General features: G+C 36.5%; 1 protein-coding gene and 1 pseudogene across 3 annotated transcripts in view; one reads left to right on the top strand and one right to left on the bottom strand.

Moving 5' to 3' along the window:
* Positions 1-1443: 1443 nt before the first annotated feature.
* Positions 1444-25035, top strand: part of LOC111141724 (KAT8 regulatory NSL complex subunit 1 like) — a 140060-nt gene continuing 116468 nt past the window's right edge. For all 3 annotated transcript variants that reach the window (XM_022494528.1, XM_022494521.1, XM_022494513.1), the window contains exons 1-2: positions 1444-1516; positions 18839-19955. In XM_022494528.1, the coding sequence (XP_022350236.1) occupies positions 18868-19955 (1088 nt within the window). In that variant the 5' untranslated portion in view covers positions 1444-1516; positions 18839-18867. The remainder of the gene's footprint in view (positions 1517-18838; positions 19956-25035) is intronic.
* LOC111138753 lies at positions 15982-16820 on the bottom strand (annotated as a pseudogene).

The following is a 25035-nucleotide window of genomic DNA, read 5'->3' as shown; positions in this document are numbered from 1 at the left end:
ACTCCATATGAAAGTGCAATTATTGTTCTGAGCAATCTTCAGAAAGTATTCTCTGCTATAAATGTAACCTGTCATAAAGTTATTGCAGTAATGTCCCAATGCACTAGAAAAACCAGGAACGGGCGGTTATTTTCTAATTTCAGTAATCCGTGTCATGCCTTATGGTTTGTTTTAACTCCAATTCCTAGGATTCCCCCGCCTGCCTACCCCGACCATCCGATCTCCTTCAATTAATAAGGTTGAAATAATGGCAATTGTCTTTTTGGATCTAAAATTCGAGCGCGCTTTATTCCCTAAATCATTTCATGTGTAAATTAGGTGCTTAAGCCTTAGTACATCATCTAAAGAGCTATATTTAGTGCTCAGTTTATTTAAAAAAGAGAGAGAGAGAGAAAGAGAGAGAGCGTGGCTGGGGAAATGCCCGGGTGTAGTTTAGTGGTGAGTGGAGCCAGGTGCAAGACTCTCAGAAATGTTTTTATGTGTCCCTGGCCAACTATCTCCGCACAAAACCCCGTTTATTTGACTGCGCTACTGCAGAACAGAGTTAACTCCAACGCCACTCAAACCAGCTTTGCACAGATTTAAAAATGCTTGAACAGGCGGCTCCTGATTTTTACCATAAAACGACCCAGCCGGATCCAAAGCAGATTTGTCACCCTACTTTAGAGCCTCTCGGGGGTCGTACAGAATTATGGCTCTGGATTTGAGCGCGGAACACACATACAAGCAAACCCACAGAGAAATACAGATTTGGCAACTGTGACAAAGCTTTGTTAAAACTTGCCCCTCGAGCCGCAGGGAGGGACTGGACACCCGGAGCCCGCTCAGCCCGAGCGCGGGCGGCAGGGCGTAATGCAGCCCGACTTTCCCCTCTCTTTGCTTTTCCTGTCACGGTAGTACAGAAATAGCAAAGCAAGGGCGGGAAGGCACCCGCCCGTATTTTGGGGGGTGGGGGTGGGGTGGTGTGTGTGTGGGTGTGTGTGTACGCGCGCCCGTAATTTTGGGGAGGGTGGTGTGTGTGCGTGTGTGTACGCGCGCCCGTCCGCGCGCCTCCCGCTCGCAAGGGAAGAGGTAAGGAGGAAGCGAGAACGACCAAGAACCCACCCCCAGGGAGCCGCCGCGCCTCTGCACCAGGGTTCGGGCGTCGTGCTCCAGCCACTTCCAGAACGCTCTCAGCCGCTGCTGCAGACCCCGCCCCCTGCCGGGGTTTCCCCGCCACCCGCACTCATTTGCATGGCGCTTCCCCTCCCCCGCTGCCATTGGCTGGCGTTGCGCCCCGCCCACTGCCCCTCCACCACGGCAGGGTTCCGTCCCCGAGCCGCCCGGAGCTGCGGGCAGCGGGCGGACTGTTAAACCGCGGCGGCGGCCGGGGCGGGAGCGGGGCGCGCTCTGGAGACGAGTCAGCGGCGCCCCGGGTGGGGGGGAGGCGGGCGGGCAGCTAGAGATCACCTCAGCAGCCCCCACCACGGCCGGACCGAAGGTGCGGCGGCGGAGGGGAGCCAGGGCGCCCCAGCAGGCGAGTGGCCGGCGTCTCAGCGGCGGGCTGAGGGGGGTGGGTCTCCTCTGCCGGGGACGGCGGCGGGCGGGGAGGGGAGAGCGGAAAAGACCGCCGGGTGGACTTGCGGGCCAGGCAGCCGAACGGCAGCCCCTTCGCGTCCCGAATCCTGTGGGCTGTTGGACTCTGGGTCCCGGCACCGGATCGCGCTCTAGGGCAGGGGTCGGACGGCAGCCAAATTTAAACGGCTAAACCTAACAGCCTTGGCAGAAGCTGAGGGGAGGGGAGAGGAGGAGTGGAGGGAGGGGTGGGGGCGGACCTAGGAGTGGTCACGTGGAGTCAGGGGCGGGGCTTGGCAGGCCTCCCTTTTGTTTTGGCTGGCGCGTGCGCAGACGGCAGAACACGTGGTCTGCTGGGCCCGCCCCTTGTTTTAGCGGCCGCACCTTCTCGGGTGCGGTTGTGGTGTTTGCTGTTTTGGGGAAGCTCTGAAGCGGAGGCGTCTGTGTTGGATGCGACCCTTGTTTTCTTTATTTTATGCTTTATTTCAGGCAACGTTGTGTTGGTTTTCAGAATTAGATGGGGTGGAGAGGAGTCTAGAGAATAAGGAATGGTGTTTCCAAGTTTGTGTCTCTTCTTGGCATTCTGAAGGGACCGACGCTGCAGGAAAATTTGAGGATGTGTGCTGATTAGTAGCAAGAAAAAGAAGGCTGTTTTCTGGTCATTAAAGAAAGGAAGAGGTTAGCTTTACATCCAAGAAGGGAGACACTGGGATGGACCTTCTTGTCTTTCACTTTGAAAGGATTAGTTTTTGGTTGGTTCCCTGCCGGCTCTGCTGCGCAGATCCACTCCACCCTTTACCTCCGATCAGCTGTGAGCCGCGGGGCTGGGGGCTGGGGGTGTTGGAGATTGATTTTTTTTTTTTTTTTTTTTAACTGAGGGAAGCACATTCCTTTTTGATTCCCCAAACTCTAGTCAGCTGGTGAGATTTAAAACTGTAACTTCTTTCGTCTTACTCAGCTGGCTTAACTTCGCGCTTAGTTTGATTCTGTAGGAATGTTTTTAAAATACAGGATGGGGCAGTTTTGTTACCAACTCAACCTTTGTGATATGTTTACCAATACTGCAGACAAAACTGACAGTGTTTTTGACTAGGAGAAAGTGGCTTTAAAAATAATTCACTCTTGGAGAAAAACCTGGTGTTCTGGAATGTGGAGTGCTTGAAAAAGAGGTTTAGCTTTGAGTGGTTTCTACTGTTTTCCAATTCTCAACTGGCCGTTTCCTTGGGCAAGTCACAACCCCTCTTTTCTCGATGTTTGTTTCGTCTTGTAAATAGTTTCATAATACTGTCCCTGCTTTAAGAGGTTGTTATGAGAATTAAATACCTTGTGTTAGTAAAAGTAGTTTACAATTTTTACCAACACTGCAAAAATACAGAAATTGCTAAGTGACAGGGTTTATAGTAAAAGTAATTTTTTAAAAATAATCCAGCATCTTGGAAGAGTAAAAACTGAGTGAATCATGAAATAGGATATATTTGAATATCTTCAAAATCTATTGTAGTGACTATTATCTTTGATTCTGTTTTCACCTAGTTATTCAGATCAGTGTCAAGGTTGCCATCATTTATTTGTAGATAGATTATCATTACTTCTCTTCCCCAGTGCTTCTAGACTGTTTTTAGATGAAATTTTTCTTAATCCACCCCAATTCTATCACATTTATTTTTTACATTTATCTTTTGCGTGTATATAATATATGACTTTCAAATAACAATTGCTTATTTTCTTGAATAATCTAAAAATAATTTGGAAAATAAAGATGAGTGCAAATAACAATACAGTTTGCATTTCTAAATATTTATGTGTATTTGTGAATTTTTCCTATAACGGGGTTCATGTGTTATATTTTCATTTAATTCTACCTCATAAACGTTCCCATGTCATTAATCTTTGAAAAATTATATTTGGCTGCTTAAACTTGTATCATGAAAATATATTCTAAATTTTTCCTATAGGTAGATGTTTGGGATTTTTTGATGTTTTGCTAATATATAAACTTCATGACAGAGAATTGCCTTTTACATAAATCTTAGAGATTTTTTTTTCCCCTTAGATTTGTAAAATAAATTACTAGGTCAGAGTCTGGGATTGTGTGTGTGTTTAAGGCTCTTGAACATCATCAAACTACCTTTCAGAATGTTGTATGAATTCATACTCGTATATGAGCCAGGCTCACATTATGTCCTTGTTCATCATCTAGTGTTAGTATTGAAAGAGAAAACCTTGCTTTAATTTGCATTAAAATTTTTCCACTTATGTCTGTGATATATCTATTTTCTTAATTTACTGTAAGCTGCTTCAAGGAGAACAATATATTTCGTATATGACATGTTGCAAATCACAAAGTGGGTGCTCAATGAATACTTGCCAATTGGCTTATTAATATTTACCCTTTTGACCTCTGGAAGATCAGGAAGTGCTGTCTTGCTTTTTTGTCTTACTCGGTTTACCAGTACGTTGTTGGCAATATACCTTTATTGTTGATTCATTACTTTGAGTACTTCTGCCTTCAGTTCAGATAGGGGCTTCACGGATCTCACAGTTGTCTACTAAAAGGTCCGGTGACTTCTCATGTTCACCTGCTGCATTATCCAAGAGTTTTATCCAGTTTTTTATGCCATTTGTCATGATAAACTATTTCATTTCTTTTCGTCATTTACCTATCTTGTATGGAATTTCACTTACAGATTTCACTCTGATCATTCTAGTTTCACGTGTAGCCTTTTCTGTGTAATTTTTAAAAAACCTGTCTAAAGTTCCTTTGTTTTATTATTTACATTGTTCCTGACAGTCCACCTATTACTGCCTATAATATCTTTTACTGCCTTTAACTTAACCATGTAAACTTTGTATGTCATCTGTAATTTTTATTTTCATTTATTCAGTTATTTTCCTTTCATGTCCTTTTGTATTAGTCTGTACAGTTTTAGATTGTAAAGGAGGCAGAAAGCTTTTTTTTTCGGGTTTAGAATTGTGTGAAGGATTGTTTACCAGTTGGGTTTCACAGGTTATAAACTTCAAGGAGTGGGGCTTGTTGCAAGAGAGTGACAGGTCATAGGGAATTTGCAACCCATTTATTGACTTTGAAGCATATCATCTTATACCTTTATCCTAAAAGTCCTGACTGCATTGTGGGACTAAAAGGGAACACTGTACATAAGGAGGACTGAATCGCCAGTACCATCTTACATTACTTTCTCTATATTCAATTTCAAAAGGCGAAGAAGGTGTATTATTTCCACAAGATTTCTATTTGTTTTTCCTTTTAAATTTTGTCTTAAGAGAGATTTCAGTGAATTGGGCTCCATATTGTATGTAGGATAAATAACCAGCAAATGTTAATAAAAATGGTAATATTGTACTTGCCTGTGGACAGTCTGTAATGAAAATCTGAAGACAATAATGAAAGTCTTTAATACTTGGTAATATGTTTAGGTTTTGGAAGCACATTTTATTTCTGTATGGATGTGACAGTTCTCTAAGTATTGCAGAACGGAGAGAAAATGCATTCATTTATAATATTGAGGTTTTGTTAATATTTGTAATGAGCTTTGTATTATCTGGTTTCGGTCCTATAAGACCAAGAATTCTCAAGCATGTTTTTCGAAGTAATTTTTTAAAAAAATTTTTGTGTAGATCATTAATCAGTGTTTAACAACATGAAATTAAATTGGAGCAAATATAGTATACTTCAAATGTACATTTCTGGATCCAAGCAGATGTACACACACACAAAAACAACTGTTCATTTATATTCCTGTGAGTCATGCACTTATAACTGAATAGTAATAATTCTGCTTGAAGTATGATCTGTTTGATGTATTATGTGGCCACCCAAGTGGCTTTATCTTTAATTAAATTCCTTTAGTCTTCAAAGAGAATTCCTTTTTAGGGATAGTTTTCAAAGTGGAAGAAGTTCTTGCTGTAAACATTACTGAGTACAAAGTACTGAGCCAACTGTACCCTGGTCATGCCAATTACTGCAGTGTTTTCTGCTGTAAATTGAGAAAGCCCATATTTAACAAGGAAATCTTGAAAACATGACACTTTGAAAATGAAAACATACACATTTGTATTTATACCTTCCATTAATTCCTATATATTTGAAGAGTAATACTATACCAGTGTAAACTCTTCTCTCATTACTTCTATTGTTTTAATTAGATTTTTCCTTTGAGTTACAAATTAACAATTTGAGTCTTATATTTTAGTAATGTTTGAAATGCCTCTCATACTTTGCTGGGGGAATTTCTTTTTTTCTTATTCTTCCTCTGACTGTTATTCTAATGGATCAGATGTCTGAAACACATTTAAGTTGTAACTGTGGAAATAATTTTTGTCCCTACGTCAGGCTTGTCCCCTCTCTCAAAATTCTGTTGGCCATTTTTATTGCCTAAAACTTAAGGTTGTATCTGCCTTCATGATAATGCAGTTCCTAGTCTGTGTTATTACATTTAAGAGAATTGGGATTATCCAGATTCCAGTTGAAAGAGTAAATTTAATATTCACGGTGGATTTGAATAGGCTATTTTCCATGGACTGTATGGAATATACCAACCCATGCTAGAATATAAATCATAGTTAAAATCTGGAGCAGTACTTTAGGGGGTGGACAAATCAGATTTGGCCTTTAATTTTTAATGTTAATTTTCAGGAGGAAGGGTGGTTCTTATCTAAATTATCTAGATTATCAGTTTCAATTCTGAAGATAGACTAGCTTAGCAAACTTTTGATTTTTTTTTTTTTTTAGAATGTATGCCAAAAATTATTTGGCACATATGACTTACATATTGTAAAGACCTGATTTACATGTCGGGATCAACTCAGTGGTAATTGACATCATAATTATCTCACTATGTACATGCAATTTTTGAGGGATGACGTAATATTTCTGTATCTCATGATGTCTGCAGGCCCATTTTACACTTAATGCTAAATTCATAAATATGTATGATTCATAAAAAAAGATCATGTTACTAATGGAAACATTTTATATGCATCAGGGCAAAGCTCTTTCTTTGTTGTAATGTAACAACTGATTTCTTAATTCACAATGAATGTATGTGTTGGGATTAAATTGTAGACCAAAAATTAGAATTTATGATAAAGACTTTTTACTGAACCAGTTTGATTTATATAATAATGAAGTTTAATATGGATAAAAAGAAAGACAAAAAGTTTTGATTCTTTGTAGTTTTAAAATGTTTATTATTTAAAGGCATAAACCAGCTGGCCTGGCTGTAGTTTTCTCTCTGGTTGGTATTTTTTTGTGAGACTTCTAAGATCTGGACTGTTCACTGCAGGGTTATTTACTTGGTGGATTATCTGTAAAAGATTTATAATAGATTAGTTTTTGGTTTTGTTTTTTGCCACTCTCAAAATTTCTGGGCTGAGTATGTGCTAAAGAATTTTTTCATTAATTAATTAAAACTGGAATGTAAGTTGAAAACTTTGTTGTAAAACATAGAAGTGAAATTCATGCTCAGGAAATATAGTTGATTTTTGGATTATCAAGAACATTTGCTTCTTGACAGATAATTAGGATAATCTAATTCCTTTCTTTGAAAGGGTACTGATATGGTTGGTTTCTTACCTTGCAGATCCTGTTAGTTTAATATTTCAGCTCTGTATTTGTGGCCAAAAAGAGTTTTTTTCCTCAGTTTTATCCATTACAGGTTTTTTTAAGTCCTATATACTAAACTCTTAGAAGAGGGACCTGTTTTGCTGAGAATCTTAGGTGTATATGAAATAAATGGTGCCTGGAATAAATAGAGTACAGTATTTTAGTAGCAAGAAAGAATTTCTTAGATTTAGCTAAGATCCAAATACTTTTGCACCACACAATTATGTGCATGATTAGAAACTGAATAATTGGAAACCAGAATAATTAGAAACTAAATATTCATAAGAAGATCAAGCTGCTGCTTTGAAAGCTTTTTAAGTATTTGTCTTTTCTATATTTTTGAACATTTTGAAATATTACAGGTGCCTAAAAATACTAAACAGTATGTTTAGCTAAGAGCTTTAGGGACTGTTATTTTAGTTAATGGTTGCTTCCCATTTATTGGGGGGACATATACTTTGTACTGCCCAGTACAATAGTCCTTAACCACACATGACTATCAAACACTTGAAATGTGGCTAGTTGAAATTGAGTTAAGTGTAAAAAAACATTGGATTTTGTGAATTAGCACACATACAAAACATAAAATACTTCATCAAGATGTTTTTATATTGATTACAGATTGAAATAATATTTTAATTAATTTTATGTTCCTTTTTTAATTTTAAAATATGTCTAGTAGCAGATATAAAATTAAATATGTAACTCACATCATATTTCTATTGGACAGCAGTGTTCTATACTAATATTTCCTAACTTGAAGACTCCTTTCATAATAAAGTATCTCATGAACCTCCTTTCTAGACATTTAAAAATATAGTTGGTGCTTGAACAATATGGGGATTAGGTGTGCTGACCCTTCATACAGTTGGAAATCTATGTATAACATTTGACTCCCCCCAAAACTCAGCTATTAATAGCCTACTGTTGACTGGAAGCCTTACCTATAATACAGCTGATTAACACATATTTTGTATGTGTATTATATACTCTATTCTTACAATAAGCTAGAGAAAAGAACGTGATTGAATCATAAAAAAAGTGTTTATAGTATTGTATTTATTGAAAAAAAATTCTACATATATAAGTGACCTGCACAATTCAAACCCATGTTTTTTAAGGGTCAAGTATAATTTTATTATTTTTGATGCTATTTATTGAAGAAATATTTGCTAAGGGCCTGCTTGCTATGTGCCACACAGTGTTCTAGGATACAGCACTGAGTGAAAACATTCAAACCCTGCATTCATGTGGCTTTTGTTTTAAATGAACCACTGTATTAAAATTGTATTACATAAATTTGTTGTGTACTTACAACAAATTTATGTAATACAATTTTAATACAGTGGTTCATTTATCCAGTGATATATACTATTTACTTTTGGCATTTGTCTTGTTCATGTTCTCTGACCTTTCTGGATCTGTGGTTTGATGTCTGACATTAAATTCTCCGTTGTGTCTGCTTCATGTATTTCTTCTTTTTTTGTCTTCAGCTTCTGGTATTCCCATTAAATGTAAACACATTTTGTAGTTGTCCCACACTTCTTGGATATTCTATTCTGGCTTTTTGTTTGTTTGTTTTCGTGTTTTTCTCTTTGCTTTTTAGTTTTGGAAGTTTCTGTTGACATGCTCTCAAGCTCAGAGATTCCCTTCTCAGCCGTGTCCAGTTTCCCAATGAGTCCATCAAAGGCATTCTCATTTTTGTTACAGTGTTATTGATCTCTAGCTAATTACTTGTTTGATTCTTAGAATTTCCATCTCTTTGTTTATATTATGTATCCTTGCATGTACTTTTTCCATTAGAGGCCTTAGCAAATTAATCAAACTTGTTTAAGTTCTTTTAAATTTACAGTTTCATGATTCCAACATTCCTGCCAGATCCGAGTCTGGTTCTGATGCTTGCTCTGTCTCTTCAATCTGTGTTTTTTACCTTTTAGTATGCCTTATAATTTCTTGTTGAAAAAGATGACATGATGTCCTTGGGTAAAATGAACTCCAGTAAATAGGCCTTTAGTAAGATGTTGGAGAAGCATATTTTAGAGAGAGCATGAGTCAGGGGAGAGGAAGAGGGATAGAATCCCAAACAAATTCCTGGCTGAGTGTGGAGTTGACATGGGCCTTAGTCTCAATATCCTGAAATCATGAGATCATGACCTGAGCTGAAATCAAGAGTCAGATGCTTAACTGACTGAGCCACCCAGGTGTCTCCTTGGGGAAGCATTCTGTAGGCTGATGGTTAGGCCTGTCTTTTAGGAAGCCTGTGCCCCTGGGCTGTGAACTGCACAAATGCTTCTTAGTTTTTTTCCCTTTTTATGAAGGACAGGATGGCTAGATGGGGCTGGGGTTGGCCGTTCTTTTAATTTACTTTTAACTGAGAAAAAGCAAGGCTTTTCAACAGATTGCTTAGAGAGTAATATATCATGTGTCACTTTGTTATCCTTATTTTATTTGACTTCATTGTAGCATTCGATAGAGCTGCCCGTTTTCTTAATGTATTTTTAAATACTTTGTGATCTCAATTGCCATATACTCTGGAATTTCCTTCTCACTGACTGGTCTTTTAGGGCTGTTATTCTTTGGTAGCTCTTCCTCCTTTACCTCTCCCCAAATGTGAATGAACCCCAGGCCTTGATAGTGGGCTCCTTTCCCTTCTTTACCTGTATTCTCTCCCTAGATAAACTTTTCTGGCCCTTTGGCTTTAAACACTATAACCAGTGACTCCCAAAAATGAATCTCTCTGAATTCTTGCTTGAACTCTAGGCTTGTTTATCTGACTGTTTCCACTTGGTTGGTTAATAGGCACTTCAAAGTCAACATATCCCAAACAGAACTTTTTATTTTTCTCCCTCAACCTTCTGTCTCCTCAAGTTTTCTCCATTTCAGAAAATAGCATCACTGACTACTCATTTGCTCAACCCAAAAATCTAAGAGTTATATGTAATTGCTTCCTTTACCTTAGGCCCCATAAAATCTTGGTTGTCAAAAGTTTTGTAAATTCTACCTTGAAATGTATCTTAGATTCATCCATTTTCATTTCTACTACTACTACCTCACCAGTCCCAAGGCACTGGTACTATCTCTTGTTTAGATTACTTCAAGCAACTTTTTAATTGGTCTCCCTGCTTGTTTTCTTGGAAGATATTTCCATTCTTTCTCCTAAAGAAACCTTTTCTTGATAGAACAGCTAGAGTAGTTTTTTAAAAATATAAATGTAAATTAGATCATGTTACTACCTTATCCAAATACCTTTAGTGGTTTTCCTTTGACTTACATAAAATGTCTTGGCAAACTATGTGCCTCTCTGATCTTATTTCCTCTTATTTTGTCTCTCTGGCTTATTATATTCTAGATATATTTGTTATTTTTTTTCCACAAACACACCAAAATTATTCCTGCTTTAAGGCATTTTTTTTGTTGGCTTTTTTCCTTGGAAGGCTCTTAACCCCCAAATCTTGGTTGGTTTATCGTTGTCATTGCAGCTCTCAGAGCAGATGTTACCAACACAAGGCCTTCATTCATCTACAAATCTAAAGTAACTCCTCTCCCAATGTTGACATGCTATATCACTCTTTAGTTTTTTATAAGAACACTAGGGAACCCTTTTTACTTGTTTTTTTTTTTTTTTTTTTTTTTTTTGTCTGTTTACTGTATAGTTAGCTACCATTTGCTAGCATGTAAGCTCTTTGAGAATAGAAACTTTATCTTTCACGTTCACTGTCATCTTTATAGTAACTAAGATGGTGTTTATTATATTTGCTCAGTTAATATGTATTAACTGAATTGCCGAATGTTCGGTTTTATACTAAGTATATATTAAATGGAGGTTAAAAATCTAGCTTCTGTCAAAAATAGACAAAACTATATTTATGACTCAAGGTTGGCCATTTCTTCATTTTCTGCTTTTTGAAAGTCAATTTTTCTATTTCTTTTTTTAAACTTTATTTTGGTAATTTTGGAAAGTTTTTGTTTTGTTTTTGGTTTCTAGTTCCTTGCCTTTTCCATATGAATTTTTTTTTTTAAGATTTTATTTATTTATTTGTCAGAGAGAGAGAGTGAGCACAAGCAGGGGAGTGGCAGGCAGAGGGAGACGCAGGCTCCGTGTTGAACAAGGAGCCCAATGTAGGACTCTGTCCCAGGACCCTGGGATCATGACCTGAGCCAAAAGGAGACACTGAACTGGCTGAACCACCCAGGTATCCCTCAACATGAATTTTTGAATCAGCTTGTTGATATTAGCAAAAAATTCTGCAAAGATTTTGATTGGGATTGTGTTGAATCTACAGATCAGTTTTTAAAGAATAATTGACATTGTAACAATATTCGATAATTTAATCCATGAACACAGCCTATCACTCCATTTAGGGTGTTCCCTGTCACCCAAGTGTCCCTATTTCTTTTTTAATTGTTTAATAAGGTGAATATCAATTATTATTTATTTATTTTAAGAGGGAGTGAGCAAGTGCAAGTGGGGAGTGGGAAAGAAGGGCAGAGGGAGAGGGAGAGAGAATCATAGGCAGGCTCCACCTTTAGTGCAGAGCCAGATGTGGTGCTTTATCTCACAACCCTGAGTTCATAACCTGAACCAAAATCTAGAGTCAGTTGCTTAACCAACTGAGCCACCCATGGACCCCCAGTGATTGGTTTTTTAAAATAATATTGAGCCACAGTCGGATTGAGTGGTTGAGTCTTGATTTTGGCTCAGGTCATGATCTCAAGGTCCTGGAATCTGGTTCCCTTTTGGGCTCTGTGTTCAGTGGAGAGTCTGCTTCAGGAGTCTCTCTCCTCCTGCCCTTCCCCTGCTCATTCATTTTCTGTCTAAAGTAAATAAATCTTAAAAAAAAACAAAAACAAAAACAAAAGGGTGTTTTGGTTGTTAAGCGTCTGCCTTCAGTCCAGATCATGATCCTAGTGTCCTGGGATCAACCTGCATTAGGCTGTCTGCTCAGTAGGGAGTCTGCTTCTTCCTCTCCAGCTCCCCTGTGCTTGCGTTCCATCTTTCACTATCTTTCTCTGTCAAATAAATAAATAAAATCTTAAAATCTTAAAAAAAGTACCGAGCCAGTATGTACTAACGGAAAACCACAATTGGTGGTGACACATTATTTTTATATATTGCTTTGCTTATAACATTTATTTTAAAAATAATAATTGAAATAGGTGTTATGATTTGTTACTTCTTAAATCTTGGAACACATTTCAAAATCATTTATTCAATCAACAAATAGCTGGCAGTTGTATACCAGGCACTGTTTTAAGTGCTGGCAGTTGGAACCTTGACCAAAATCTAGGTCTGCCCTTAAAATAAATTCCTCACTAGAATGTAACAAAATATCAGATCATGGCTATCAGGAACAATAAGCATTATAAGGGAATGGAGTGTCATGAATTGAGTGGCTAAAGCTATTTTACGTATATTAGTCAAGCCAAGATTCTGATGAGGGGATTGTAGAGCAGAAATGTGAATGAATTGAGGGAGCCAACTGATTTATCTGTGAAAAATTGTTCCAGGCTGAGAGAATTGGAAGTACAAAGACCCTGAGGCAGGGACTATCTGCTGTGTTTCAAGAATAACACAGAGGCCCGTGTTGCTGGAGTGTAGTAATCCATGAAGAGAGATGTTGAGTGTGAAGTAATCAGGGACTGATAACGTAGAACTTTGTAGGCCATGGAAAGGGCGACTTTGGATTTTATTCTGAACATCATGGTAAACACTTACTTATTCACCAGATATTTACTGAGCATCTGCCATATGTCAGATACTTTTTCACGTTGCTGGTCCTTGGAGTTATTGTGTGTTTAGTTCTAGACCACCAAAACAAAGCAAATATTGCAATAAAGTAAGTCAAATGAATTTTTTGCTTCCCAGTGCATGTAAAAGTTACGTTTATACTATACTGTGGTCTATTAAGTATGCAATAGCATTATGTCTGAAAAAACAAGATACACTTGACTTTTGAACAACATAGGTTTGAACCCTCTGGGTCCACTTATACACCAATTTTTTTTTTCCAATAAATAAAATGCTGTAAATGTACTTTATCATATGATTTTCTTAACATTTTTTCCTTTAGCTTTAATGTAATAATATACTATATAATACATATAACATAAAATCTGTGTTATTTTACTGTTCATATAATTGGTAAGGCTTCTAGTAGTTAAGTTTTGGAGGAGTTAGAGTCATACATGGATTTTCAACTGTGTTGGTGGTTGGCATCTCTAACCCTTGCATTGTTGAAGGGTCAGCTGTACATAACCTTAATTAAAAAATAGTTTGTTGCTAAAAACTTTAACTGTCATCTGAGCTTTTGGTGAGTCATAATCACTAATCAAGACCACTATTACAAATATAATGATCATGAAAAAGTTTGAAATATTGTGAGAATTACAAAAATGTGACACAGACATGAAGTGAACATATGCTGTTGGAAAAACAGCACTGATAGACTTGCTTGATGCAGGGTTGCCAGAAACATTTAATTTGTAAAAAAACAAAAACAAACAAAAAAACCCCCACTATCTGCAAAGTGCAATAGAGTGAAGTGCAATAAAATGAGGGATGCATATAGTAGTTAACAAAAACGGTCGGAAATCCAAGCCTTTATAGATCTTTAGAAATGTTAATGTTAAATGTAGTGTATGTAATATGGAGGAAGTCAGAAATGGTAGAGTTTAGAGTAATCAGTTAGGATACTTTGTTATATGTAATGATCACATATTTCAATAATTTAAAAAAAATTAGGATAATGCGCTATGTTTAATGATAAAACTAAACATTAAATGGGATTTATTCCGGGGATACAAGGGTGATTCAATATTTGAAAATCAATCACCATGTTCTATCACATAAAAGAAAGACTATATGAACATAATTTAATCTCTTATTTACAGGAGACATCAGAATTCATGAGTTTCTTTTGATTGTAATGTAGAAAGACTTTCAGGCTGAAATTTTTATAAGGATACACTTGGGAATATAATATAGAGGAACTTCATGGTATTCTAGTACTGGAACTAGAATGGATGGGCTTTCCAGAGACTAGAACTCAAAAGTCTTCATATCCAAGTGTATTAGTTATCTATTGCAATGTAACAAATGGGCCCCCAATTTAATGTCTTTATTTCACAGCTTCTGTGGGTCAGGAATCTAAGCATGGCTTAGCTGGGTGCTTCTGGCTCAGGACTTGACACAAGGCTACCGTCAGTGTGTTGGCTGGGGTTTCTGTCATCTGAAGGCTTGATTGGGGAAGGATCTGCTTCTCACATTACTCACTTAACTTTTGTCAGGCTTTAGGTAGTTGCTGACTGTTGGCCAGAGACAGGAGTTCTTTGCTATGTGGGTCTTCCCGCTCACAGTATGGCAGCTGGCATCCCAGAGTGAAAGAGGGTGACAAGATGGAAGCCACAGCCTCTTTGTAACCTAATCTCAGAAGTGATATCCCATTACCTTTCCTGCATTCTGTTTGCTAGAAGTAAGTTAGCAAATCCAGTCCATACTCAGGAGGAAAGGTTTACACAAGGGCATGAATACCAGGATATGGGGATTATTAAGATCATTTTAGAAACTGCCTGTCATACCAAGTAAGCCCTAGAGATCTCACCAGCGTTTTTTGTGTGTGTTTTATTCTAGTTCTCTACTATAAATGCCCCTAAACCAGTGTAAATGTACATAATTTTTGGCTACTAATTATAGTTCTTGATTAATATTTATTTATTTATGCCTCTTATTTTTAGTTTTCCCTTAAATTTAGTTTATGCAGGACTAAGATGAACTCTGCTACCTCATGATATTTTACCTTCTGCCCCTGCTGTTATCCACTTTGAATATGTCCCTAAAGCCTTGTTCAGATTTTTGGGAGAGAGAAGGTGGGTAGGGAGGGGATAGAGTATAGTGTCTTTTAAATACGCCTACCTCATCTGTGATTAACACAGTTTTCCTTAGGAAGCAAATAAATATCTAAATACTATTGTAGATGTTTATTGAGTAGAAAATAATAGAATATTTCTCATAAAGTTAGAAAATTTTGAGATATACAGATTTTGGGGAGAGAATTATACAGAAATCTCTACTTCATTTTTTGAGTATAAAAAAGGCAAACATCTCTCTATATTTTTAAGTCAGTTCTATGCCCATCATGGGGCTTGAGCTCACGACCTTGAGATCAAAAGTTGCATGCTTTACTGATTGAGCTAGCCAGGTACCCCCAAACATTTATATTTTTATCACACAGAATTAATAACCATTAACATTTGTTCATTTTGCATTTAAGTCTTTTTCACCCAGGTAATAAAGTCTGTAGTTGAAACTCAGCTTCTCTTAAACCATCACTCTTTGTTCTGTTTTATGGAACTTACCTGATGTGCAACTACTGTTACAAATCTGGTGGGTGTTTTTCTGGTTCTTCTTCTTCTTCTTTTTTTTTTTTTTTTATTTGACAGAGAGAGAGAGAGAGAGAGATAGATCACAAGTAGGCAGAGAGGCAGACAGAGGTGGGGAAGCAGGCCCCAAGCTGAGCAGAGAGCCTGATGTGGGGCTTGATCCCAGGACCCTGAGATCATGACCTGAGCCGAAGGCAGAGGCTTAACCCACTGAGCCACCCAGGTACCCCTGGTTCATTTTTTATTCTTGCAAACACATAAAGACACATGCACATGTATGTGGTGTGGTCTTGTGTTTGTATTTTTTTTTCCCAAATCAATAGAGGTTTTATTGAATCTTTGAAATAACCACAAATAAGTCTGAAAAATCATCCAGTATACTGCTGTTTCTGTAGCTGGACAACTAGATCTTATTCATCAGCCTGCTAAATTGTTCCTTTTTGAGAAGCATGGAAAACATCCAAAAATTTTCTGATATCTTTGTTTTTAACTGTTGTGGCTTGCTGAATCAAAACAGCTGAGTTTGATACAAGTTCGGTGTTACTTCAAGAATTAAGTCATCTTTCTGGACTTGAGATACTGAACAAGCAATACTTGGCCTCATCCAAACTCTGAGGATATATTTTTCACCCAAGAAATTTTCATTTTCGACAGGAGAACCATTCTTTTGAATAGCAATGTTGATGGGGAAATGGGCATACACAGACCTCATCTTGTGGTAGAAGTTCAGTGTAATGCCCTTGCTCATGTTCTGTACATGACTGTAGATAGTGTGAACAATTGCCAGTTCTTTTCTGTTTCCCCACTATTTGTCATCTTGGAACCTCTTCTTTATCTTTCCAAGGAGATTGAGTTTTTGTTTTTTTTTTTTTTTAATTTTTTAAAATTAGAACGAGCAGTGGGGAGGGACAGAGAGAGAGGGAAAGAGAGAAGCAGACTCCCCGCTGAGCAGGGAGTCCTATGTGGGGCTTGATCCCAGGACCTGGAGATCATGACTTGAGCCAAAGGCAGGCACTTAACCAGTTGAGCCACCCAGGTGACCTGAGATTGAGTTCTGTATTGATGCTCTGGGACCCTTCACAATAACAGTGTGTCTCTTCAGAGCAATGTTGACATTTTCTGGAATGTTGACAGTCTGATGGCTGAGAATGATCTTTATTCTCACAGTAGATGGAGCAAAGAGAGCTTGTGTTTGTGTTTTATTTATTTGGTAGCATACTGTACCATTAAAAAAAGCTTTATATTCTTTTTGAGGTTTGTCCATATTTGTATGTATATATAGAGTTAGGTCATTCTTTTTAGCTGCTGGATAGTATTCTGTCATGTTTTATTATTCATTCTCTTACTGTTAGATATGTAGGTTGCTTTGAAAGAATAGTTTGCTGTTACAAATAGTGCTATCTTATGCACCTATGACAAATACATTTTCTTTTTTTAAGATTTTATTTATTTATTTGACAGAGAGAGTGAACACAAGCAGAAGGGATGGGAGAGGGAGAAGTGGACTTTCTGCGGAGCAGAGAGCCCGATGTGGGGCTCGATCCCAGGACTTGACATTATGACCTGAGCCGAAGGCAGATGCTTAACGACTGAGCCACCCAGGCACCCTGACAAATACATTTTCTACATTATTGTCAAGTGCTGAATCAACTTATAGTCCAAATAGATGTGAGAAATCTTACTGCATTGTCATAAGTGGTATTTCAGACTTAGAACATAATTTTCTTTTTAAGTTTTATTTGAGAGAGAGAGCGACAAAGCATGAGTGGGGTGGAGGGGCAGAGGGAGAGGGAGAAGCAGACTCCCCATTGAGCAGGGAGCCCAATGCAGGGCTCTGTCCCAGGACCCCCAGCTCTGTGACCCGGGTTGAAGGCAAATGCTTAACCAACTGAGCCCCTAAAACATTGTTTTCAATTTAGTGATTGGAAAACTAGTCTCTTACATTATTAATCTATAATTCCTTCATTACTAATAAGATTGAGTATATGTTAGTGATCTTTTGGATGTCATCTGTGAAGTGCCTGACCAGTTTGCTCATTTGTAGGAGTTCTTTATGTATTCTGGTATGAATTCTTTTTTATTATATATATTGCCAAAGTCTTCTTTCTATAACTTGCTTTTAACACTGTGTATTTTTCTTTTCTAACTGCATTGAAGCCTTTGTAACTTTTTTCTCTTTTATCATTCTTGCTAGTCTTTGTAAGCAGTTCCCTTTTGGTTTTGTGTTTTCACATAAAAATGAAGGTTATAGAGTTACAATTAGCACCTGGGGACATACAGAATGGGAGTATGGGCATTTAAATGACTATTAATTGTCATGTGTTGAAACAAAAATTATGGATATCATTCTAGAGTATCTTACAAAATTCATAATTATTAATGGTATAAATTTTTTTTCACTATTTAGCCTTCAAAATTTTCAGTGGTAGAAGGTTAGCTTTTTCAGTGAATCAGACTGTATGGCCTTACGCCTTTTCTTTTGATAAAATATAATGGCGTTTGTTTAATTATGGGATAAATCTTTAGCAGTCATTTGTTATAGTCCCCACTATTTTCCAGGCAGGAGTAACAGCTTTTATAAGGATAACTTACACTTATCTGTTTGTGAAAAGGGAAAAAAATTATTGCAGATATTTTTCACAGAAAACTTTTTTGCGTTGAAGATTTAGCAAGTTTTTGCAATACTATTTTTAACAGTTGAAGTTATACTTTTTTGCTTGTAGTTCAGTTACTTACATCTTTTTACATTATTTAACTTATTTTAGTTAATATTTATACTGTTCAGATTGTGAAATTTGAGAAATGGAGGTTTTGAGCAGCTTTTATAAAGATAAGTAGTTCTTACTTTGGCTGAAGGTATGGGATTGAGTCACATTTTCAAATATTTTAATTTCCAGATTTCAGGTTGGAATTTTTTTCTTTTGCTTTTCACTAAACATTATCCAGGAAAAAAAAAAAGGAGAAAAAGGAATCTTGAAATATAATAGCAATACATCCACAAGTATTTGTCTAATATTTATTGTTCTAGGTAGTTTGTGTGCACTTTTAATTGGAGTTTTTGGTATTGGGTCCACAGTCAGAGTGAAGAATAGTTTAGTCTTTGTTGAATTCCTTATGAATTAGGAAAGAACATAGATATTTTTAGGAGTTGGGAAATAAAGGAGGAGTTTGGTTCCATTCACATTTTAATCAGAAACATTGAAAATGTTGCCCTTGGTAAAAGTGTAATAAGCATAAACCTTTTTTCTAGATATTTGATCATTTATTTTTATATTATTTTAGGTTTCCAGTAATTATCTGCAGGATTCGCCATGACCCCAGCTCTGAGGGAGGCAGCAACAAAGGGTATCTGCTTTTCATCTATATCAAGTACCATGGAGTCCGACAAGATGCTATGCATGGAAAGTGCAAGAACTGTAGATGAAAAGCTCAAGGGAGACACTTTGTCTCAGATGCTGGGATTTCCAACTCCTGAACCTACTCTTAACACTAACTTTGTGAATTTAAAACATTTTGGCTCCTCTCAGTCTTCAAAACATTATCAGACCGTTCTTTTAATGAGCTCTCATTCTGCATTAAATAAATACAGTGAGAGTCACAAACAAAAGAAATTAGGGGAACCCAACTGCAATAAGCTGAAAAACATACTGTGTAACGGCAGCAACATTCAGCTTAGTAAAATCTGTCATTCTCATTCTGAAGAGTTCATCAAAAAGGAACTGCTCTCAGATACCACAAGCCAGGGCATGACAGATGTACAAATTATTTTGGATTCCAATATAACCAAAGACACTAATGTAGAGAAAGTACAACTGCAAAACTGCAAATGGTACCAAAAGAGTGCACTTTTGGATAAAGTTACTGATGCTGAAATTAAAAAGGGTTTATTGCACTGTGCTCAAAAGAAAATTGGGCCTGGCCACTCCAATGTGCCTATTAGTCTCTCAGTTGCTGAAAAAGAGGAGGAAGTCAACGCTCGTTTACTTCATTGTGTAAGTAAACAGAAAATTTTACTTAGCCAGGCTAGAAGAACTCAGAAACATTTGCAGATGCTTCTGGCAAAGCATGTTGTTAAGCACTATGGTCAACAAATGAAATTTTCTCTGAAACATCAACTCCCCCAAATGAAGATCTTTCATGAACCGACCACAGTTTTGGATAGCAGTTTACCTAATTGCACTGAAATTAATCCAGAAGTCAGCATGTTGACTGCAGAGAATAAGTTGTGGAGGGATACGAAAAATGGCTTTGCTCGGTGTACAGCTGCAGAAATCCAAAGATTTGCACTGTCTGCTACAGGGCTGTTGTCTCATGTTGAAGAAGGTCTGGATTCTGATGCAACTGATAGCAGCTCTGATGACGATTTGGATGAGTATACCATTAGAAAAAATGTGGCCGTGTAAGTGCAAGATTATTATTAGACCTTTTACTGTTCTATGTATAGCAGCAGTTTTGTCTTGATTCATGATACATGAAAAGGAAATAGGTTTCCTAAAATTTTAATGCCATAATCTTTAAGGTATAAAGTTTGGTGAATTTTAAAAATATTTTGTTAAGCTACTTTGTGTGAATATGTACATAATATTTAAGAATAAGTTATCCAACTGTTCTATCTAGGAAAAAACCGTATAGGGATAATGAAAAACCATATAGGGGTAATAATACTTCTTTAGCTAGAAGTAAGCATTTTCCCCTTCTTGAATAGAATAGGCTATAGACAAGGCTTAAGATTTTTAGCCAATATGTGTAACCAAAATGCAAAAAATTTAGTCTGTACATTGGGGAGCCCATATTGGCTTTAGGCTTTAGAAGTTATCAGTTGAGAGTATATATAAGTTGATCTGCTTTTTTTTTTTTTTTTAAACAAAGTATTTATATACTTGTATTTATATACTTGTCCAGTTCTTTCAGCTCAGGTCTTCACCATCAATTTTTGATGAATTAGTTTAACCAAAGCAAAAAAGTGTTAGCTATTAGATACATATTGAATGCTTATTATGTGCTGGACCTTGGGGACTCGGTTATGGGGAAAATATCCACAGTCTCTATTGAGAATCTACTTCAAAACTAAAACAAAAGCAAAAACAGAGATAAAGTAGTTTTATGTAACACGCTGTGTTAATACTCCAGAATAGCCCTATCTGATAGAAGTTTTCTGAGATGATAAAAATGTTCTGTATCTGTTTTACCACATAGCCTCATATGGCTGTTGAGCACTTGAAATGTGGCCAGTGTAACTGAGGAACTGAATTTTTAAACTTTGTTTAATTTGAATTACATTTTTTTAAATAGCCAGATAGAACAGTTTTTAATCTAGGTTTAGGGAATCTGTTAGTGTCCCTAACTTGAGGCAAAATACTGTGTATGTATTTTGGGAGGAAAAAGTTCATCATTTTTATCAAATTGTGAAAGATGAGTGAGAATTATTACAGAATTAGAAGCTGAACACGTTAATATTTACTAATAAATAGAAGGTCAATATATCAGTTTCTATGGTAAAGAATAAAATGTAAAACAAAGTGGGCATTCTAGTCTTTTGGTTTTCTGTTATCACTATGTTTGAAATGTGTTTGAATATAGGAGCTAATATTGAGCACATATTTTTTTCTGACTGGCATTGTGATATTCACATATATATTATTTAATCCTTTCAACAACCATGGGAGGTGTTGATTATTGTTATCCTTATTTAATTTAAGAAGAAATAGTCTTTGCATGGCTGAATAACTTGGCATGGTCAAAAAGCTAAATAATTGATGGAGCTAGGTTTGTTGTCCATGTGTGGAAGCCTTCAAACCAATGTTCTTGCTATTGGGCCATGCAGCTTTATCAACGTATCATTCATTGATGCTTAAAGCCACAAGAATTATTAAGCACATGTGCTCTGAAAGAAGTCCAGAAATTTATCAATTTTTATGTTAATAATGCTTTTTGAAGAAATTCAATTTAATAAAATTTAGTAGGTAAATTTAGTAAATTACTTACCTTTTGTTGTTGAGTACAGCCATTGGGCAAGTTTGTCTCTTTTAAGCTAGAAATAAAAATCAGAAAATCATGTCTTCCTAGACTCTTTTGACCTTCATTAGGATTTTCTTTCATTGATCTCCTATAGTACTTAATCTGCCATACAGTTTATCATTAAATCATATTTTGTCCTATATGATTTGCTAATATATGTATTAGTCTTAATAACCCAACACCTAGTAAGAATGGAAACCACATTTTAAACCTTAAAACAAATCTTATATACCAAGCATATAATTACTGATTGGCCAAGATATTTTAAGATTTGCATTTACTCCTTGAATTTAGTCAGAGAACACTAATTTTGGACATTTAGGTGAAACATACACAAATAGGAAGAGTCAAAGTATTAATTTTTTTTATACAAAGGATCAAGCAATATACATCTCATTTCTTTTCTTGTCAGTTTTGCCAGTTTATTGATGAAAGCTGAAGTAAAGTAGCCTGGAAAAAAATTAGGTTCAGGCTTGGAAAGTTTATTTCTCATTCTGTCTTTCTTTTTTGTTTAATCAGTTGGAAGGCTCAGGAACACCAGACATGCTTTAGGAAAATAATGAATCTAAGAAGTTTAATATTAAGATATATATTTTTAGCCTCTTGCATTATTGACCATTTAATATTAGGATGCCTTGTTGTTAAGGCTCATATCTGTATTTTTAGATTCTCAGGTTATACTCATCTGATCAATTCAAATCAGTAATACAAAATGCATATAACTTCGAATTCTTTAGTTCACTGATTGTTTAGGTTTTTGTGTTTTCTGTCATTGCATACCCACTACTTTGCGTTGTCTACTTTTTAGTGTGTGTGTGTGTTTTAATTTGTTGACTAAATGGAATTTTTCTGTATTTGAATATGCAGTTTTGAAGATAGAAAAAATAGGTTTGGCAATCTATGAAATTTCTCTCCATATATGTTTATCTTTTCTTCTTCCATTCTGTATTTTTACTTTGTTGCCCCACGTTCTTCCTTTGTCTCTAGTAGTAAACTGGCCACAAGATGTATCTTACACATCTTAGAACCAGAGTGAGTGTGTATTCAGTGAATGAATGAATGAATGAATGAAATACAACATGACAAAATATAGACCTTTAAAAGTGACTGTTTTAATATTTAACATTTGTAACTTTTAAAAATTGGTAAGTAAAATTTATTATATTTATCTTAAAAATCTTAGATTATATTATTATAAATGTTTTCTATTACCTTTTTTTTTTTTTTAATCCTGATAGGAAAACAAATTCCTTCACTTTGGTTAGGAAATTTAGCTGTGAAGGAATATAATGGTTTTAGGAAATTGGAAAGCACTCATATTAGCCCTTACCATTACCATTATTTTATTTTTATTTTTAAATTTTTAAAAGATTTTATTAATTGGGCACAGAGAGAGAGAGATAACATACACAAGCAGGGAGAGCAGCAGGCAGAGGGAGAGGGAGAAGCAGGCTCCCCAAAGAGCACAGAGCCCAATTTGGGACTTGATCCCAGAACCCTGGGATCATGACCCGAGACGAAGGCAGACACTTAACTGACTGAGCCACATAGGCACTCCACCATTATTATTATAAATAAATAAATAAATATTTTTATGTGTATATATATATTTTTAAAATATATATTTGACTTGCCCCTTTACCCTTAAAAAATGTAGGCAGTGGATTAATTCATAATGCCATTACTAATTCTCTTAAAAATAACTTTTGGTTGAGAGACTAGTGTGCATTAGAAAAAATTTTTAAAGCCATTTTCCTTTGGAAAGGAAAATAGGATTTTAGGGTTTTTGTAGGTGTGAGATATAATCCTAATACTATAATAAGAACAGAATCACCCCCTGTGTCTGTTCTTTTGGTGAAGCAGCACAAGTTTTGGACCTCCTTGTGTTACAGTCATGGCTTGCTCTGTGACCCTGAGCAAAGATTAATACTATTTTTTTTTTTTTTAAGTTTTTTTTTTAAAGTCATCTCTGTACCCAGTCTGGGGCTTGAACTCACTACTCTGAGATCAAGAGTCACATGCTCTTCTGGCTGAGTAAGCCTGGTGCCCTGAGGTTAATGTTATTCTTAAACCTTTGAATCAGATTCCTCTTTGATCTGCCTTAAAGAGTTCCGGAGAGAAGTAGATGAAACATTAAATATAAAGTGTCTATACATAATGCACTGATTTGAAAGCTAATAAAGAGTGTCTTATCAAGCAATTTACTATTGTGAGAGACTGGAGCTTAATTATGCCATGAGAAACTTGGGGAGCCAGCATAAAATACATGCCTGAGAGGTGAGGAATTTGAGAGGTGAGGAAACTGGTGCATTTGTACAGCAGGTCATCAGTTACAAGGTGAAGATTATTTCTGGTTGTGTCCAATTCATTCACCCTTTTGTTCTGCTGCTTGGGTGACACAGCAGGTTCAAGTAACAACAAAAAAGCCCTGGGTCAAAGAAATGCAGGTGCTGGCATTTGGAAGTCAGGTCTTTGTATGCTGAACTGGTAAGTGTCAGGGGATATAGGTGGGTCACTGATAGACTGCTACAATTATGTTCCCTCTCATCTGGTGGTACAGCCTTAGAGTTCTAACATTTCTTTTCATCTGGGAAACAATCAGTTACTTTCGTCTGGGATGCATTTGGGAAAACTCACAGATGTTGACACAGACATATTCTGATCTTCCAAGGTTGTAAAAAAGGAAGAAACATGGTTAAGTCTTATTTTATTTGAGGAAAACTGACAGTATCTTCCAAATTACCCAGGTTTTTTGGGTGTGGAGAGAAAAGTCTCTTTGGTACCCCAAATTAGTCCCCATATATTCAAATTACTTTGAGTTTTTACTTTGGTGTTATTTGGCAGTCTATTTTTTAAAGGTTGTATTTATTTGAGAGAAAGAGCATGAATGGGGTGGAGGGGCAGAAGGTGGGGGTAGAAGCAGACTTCCCGCTGAGCAGGGACCCTGCTGGATCCCAGGATCCTGAGATCATGATCTGAGCTGAAGGCAGTTAACTGAGCTGCTTAGGTGCCCCATTCACCAAGAAAGGAGAGAACTGTTGATATTTAGTTGGAAGCTCTCAGATTAATCTTTCTAGATTGAAAGAAAATGAGTAGTTTCTTGCAGACCTACAGAAATGAGTACTCAGAGTTTTCTTTGTGTTTTCCTATTTTGCCAGTGGAAAGGAAAAGAAGTAAAAAAAAAAAAAAAAAAATCAGATGATGAATTTCCCTTTGAGGAACTGGATAAATAGGAGTATAAACTAATTGTGACATTGAGAGTAAAAAGAGTAATAACATGTCATTAATTGCAAATAAGAGTACCTTTACATTTGTATAATGTGAAGTTGACAAATTATTATTATTTTTTTTTTAATTTTTTTTTTTAAACATATAATATCTTTTTATCCCCAGGGGTACAGGTCTGTGAATCGCCAGGTTTACACACTTCACAGCACTCACCATAGCACATACCCTCCCCA

This window comes from Enhydra lutris, unplaced genomic scaffold, assembly GCF_002288905.1.
Source record: "Enhydra lutris kenyoni isolate GAN:26980312 unplaced genomic scaffold, ASM228890v2 scaffoldscaffold1, whole genome shotgun sequence".
Classification (NCBI taxonomy): domain Eukaryota; kingdom Metazoa; phylum Chordata; class Mammalia; order Carnivora; family Mustelidae; genus Enhydra; species Enhydra lutris.
This window is presented reverse-complemented; position numbering and strand designations above follow the sequence as displayed.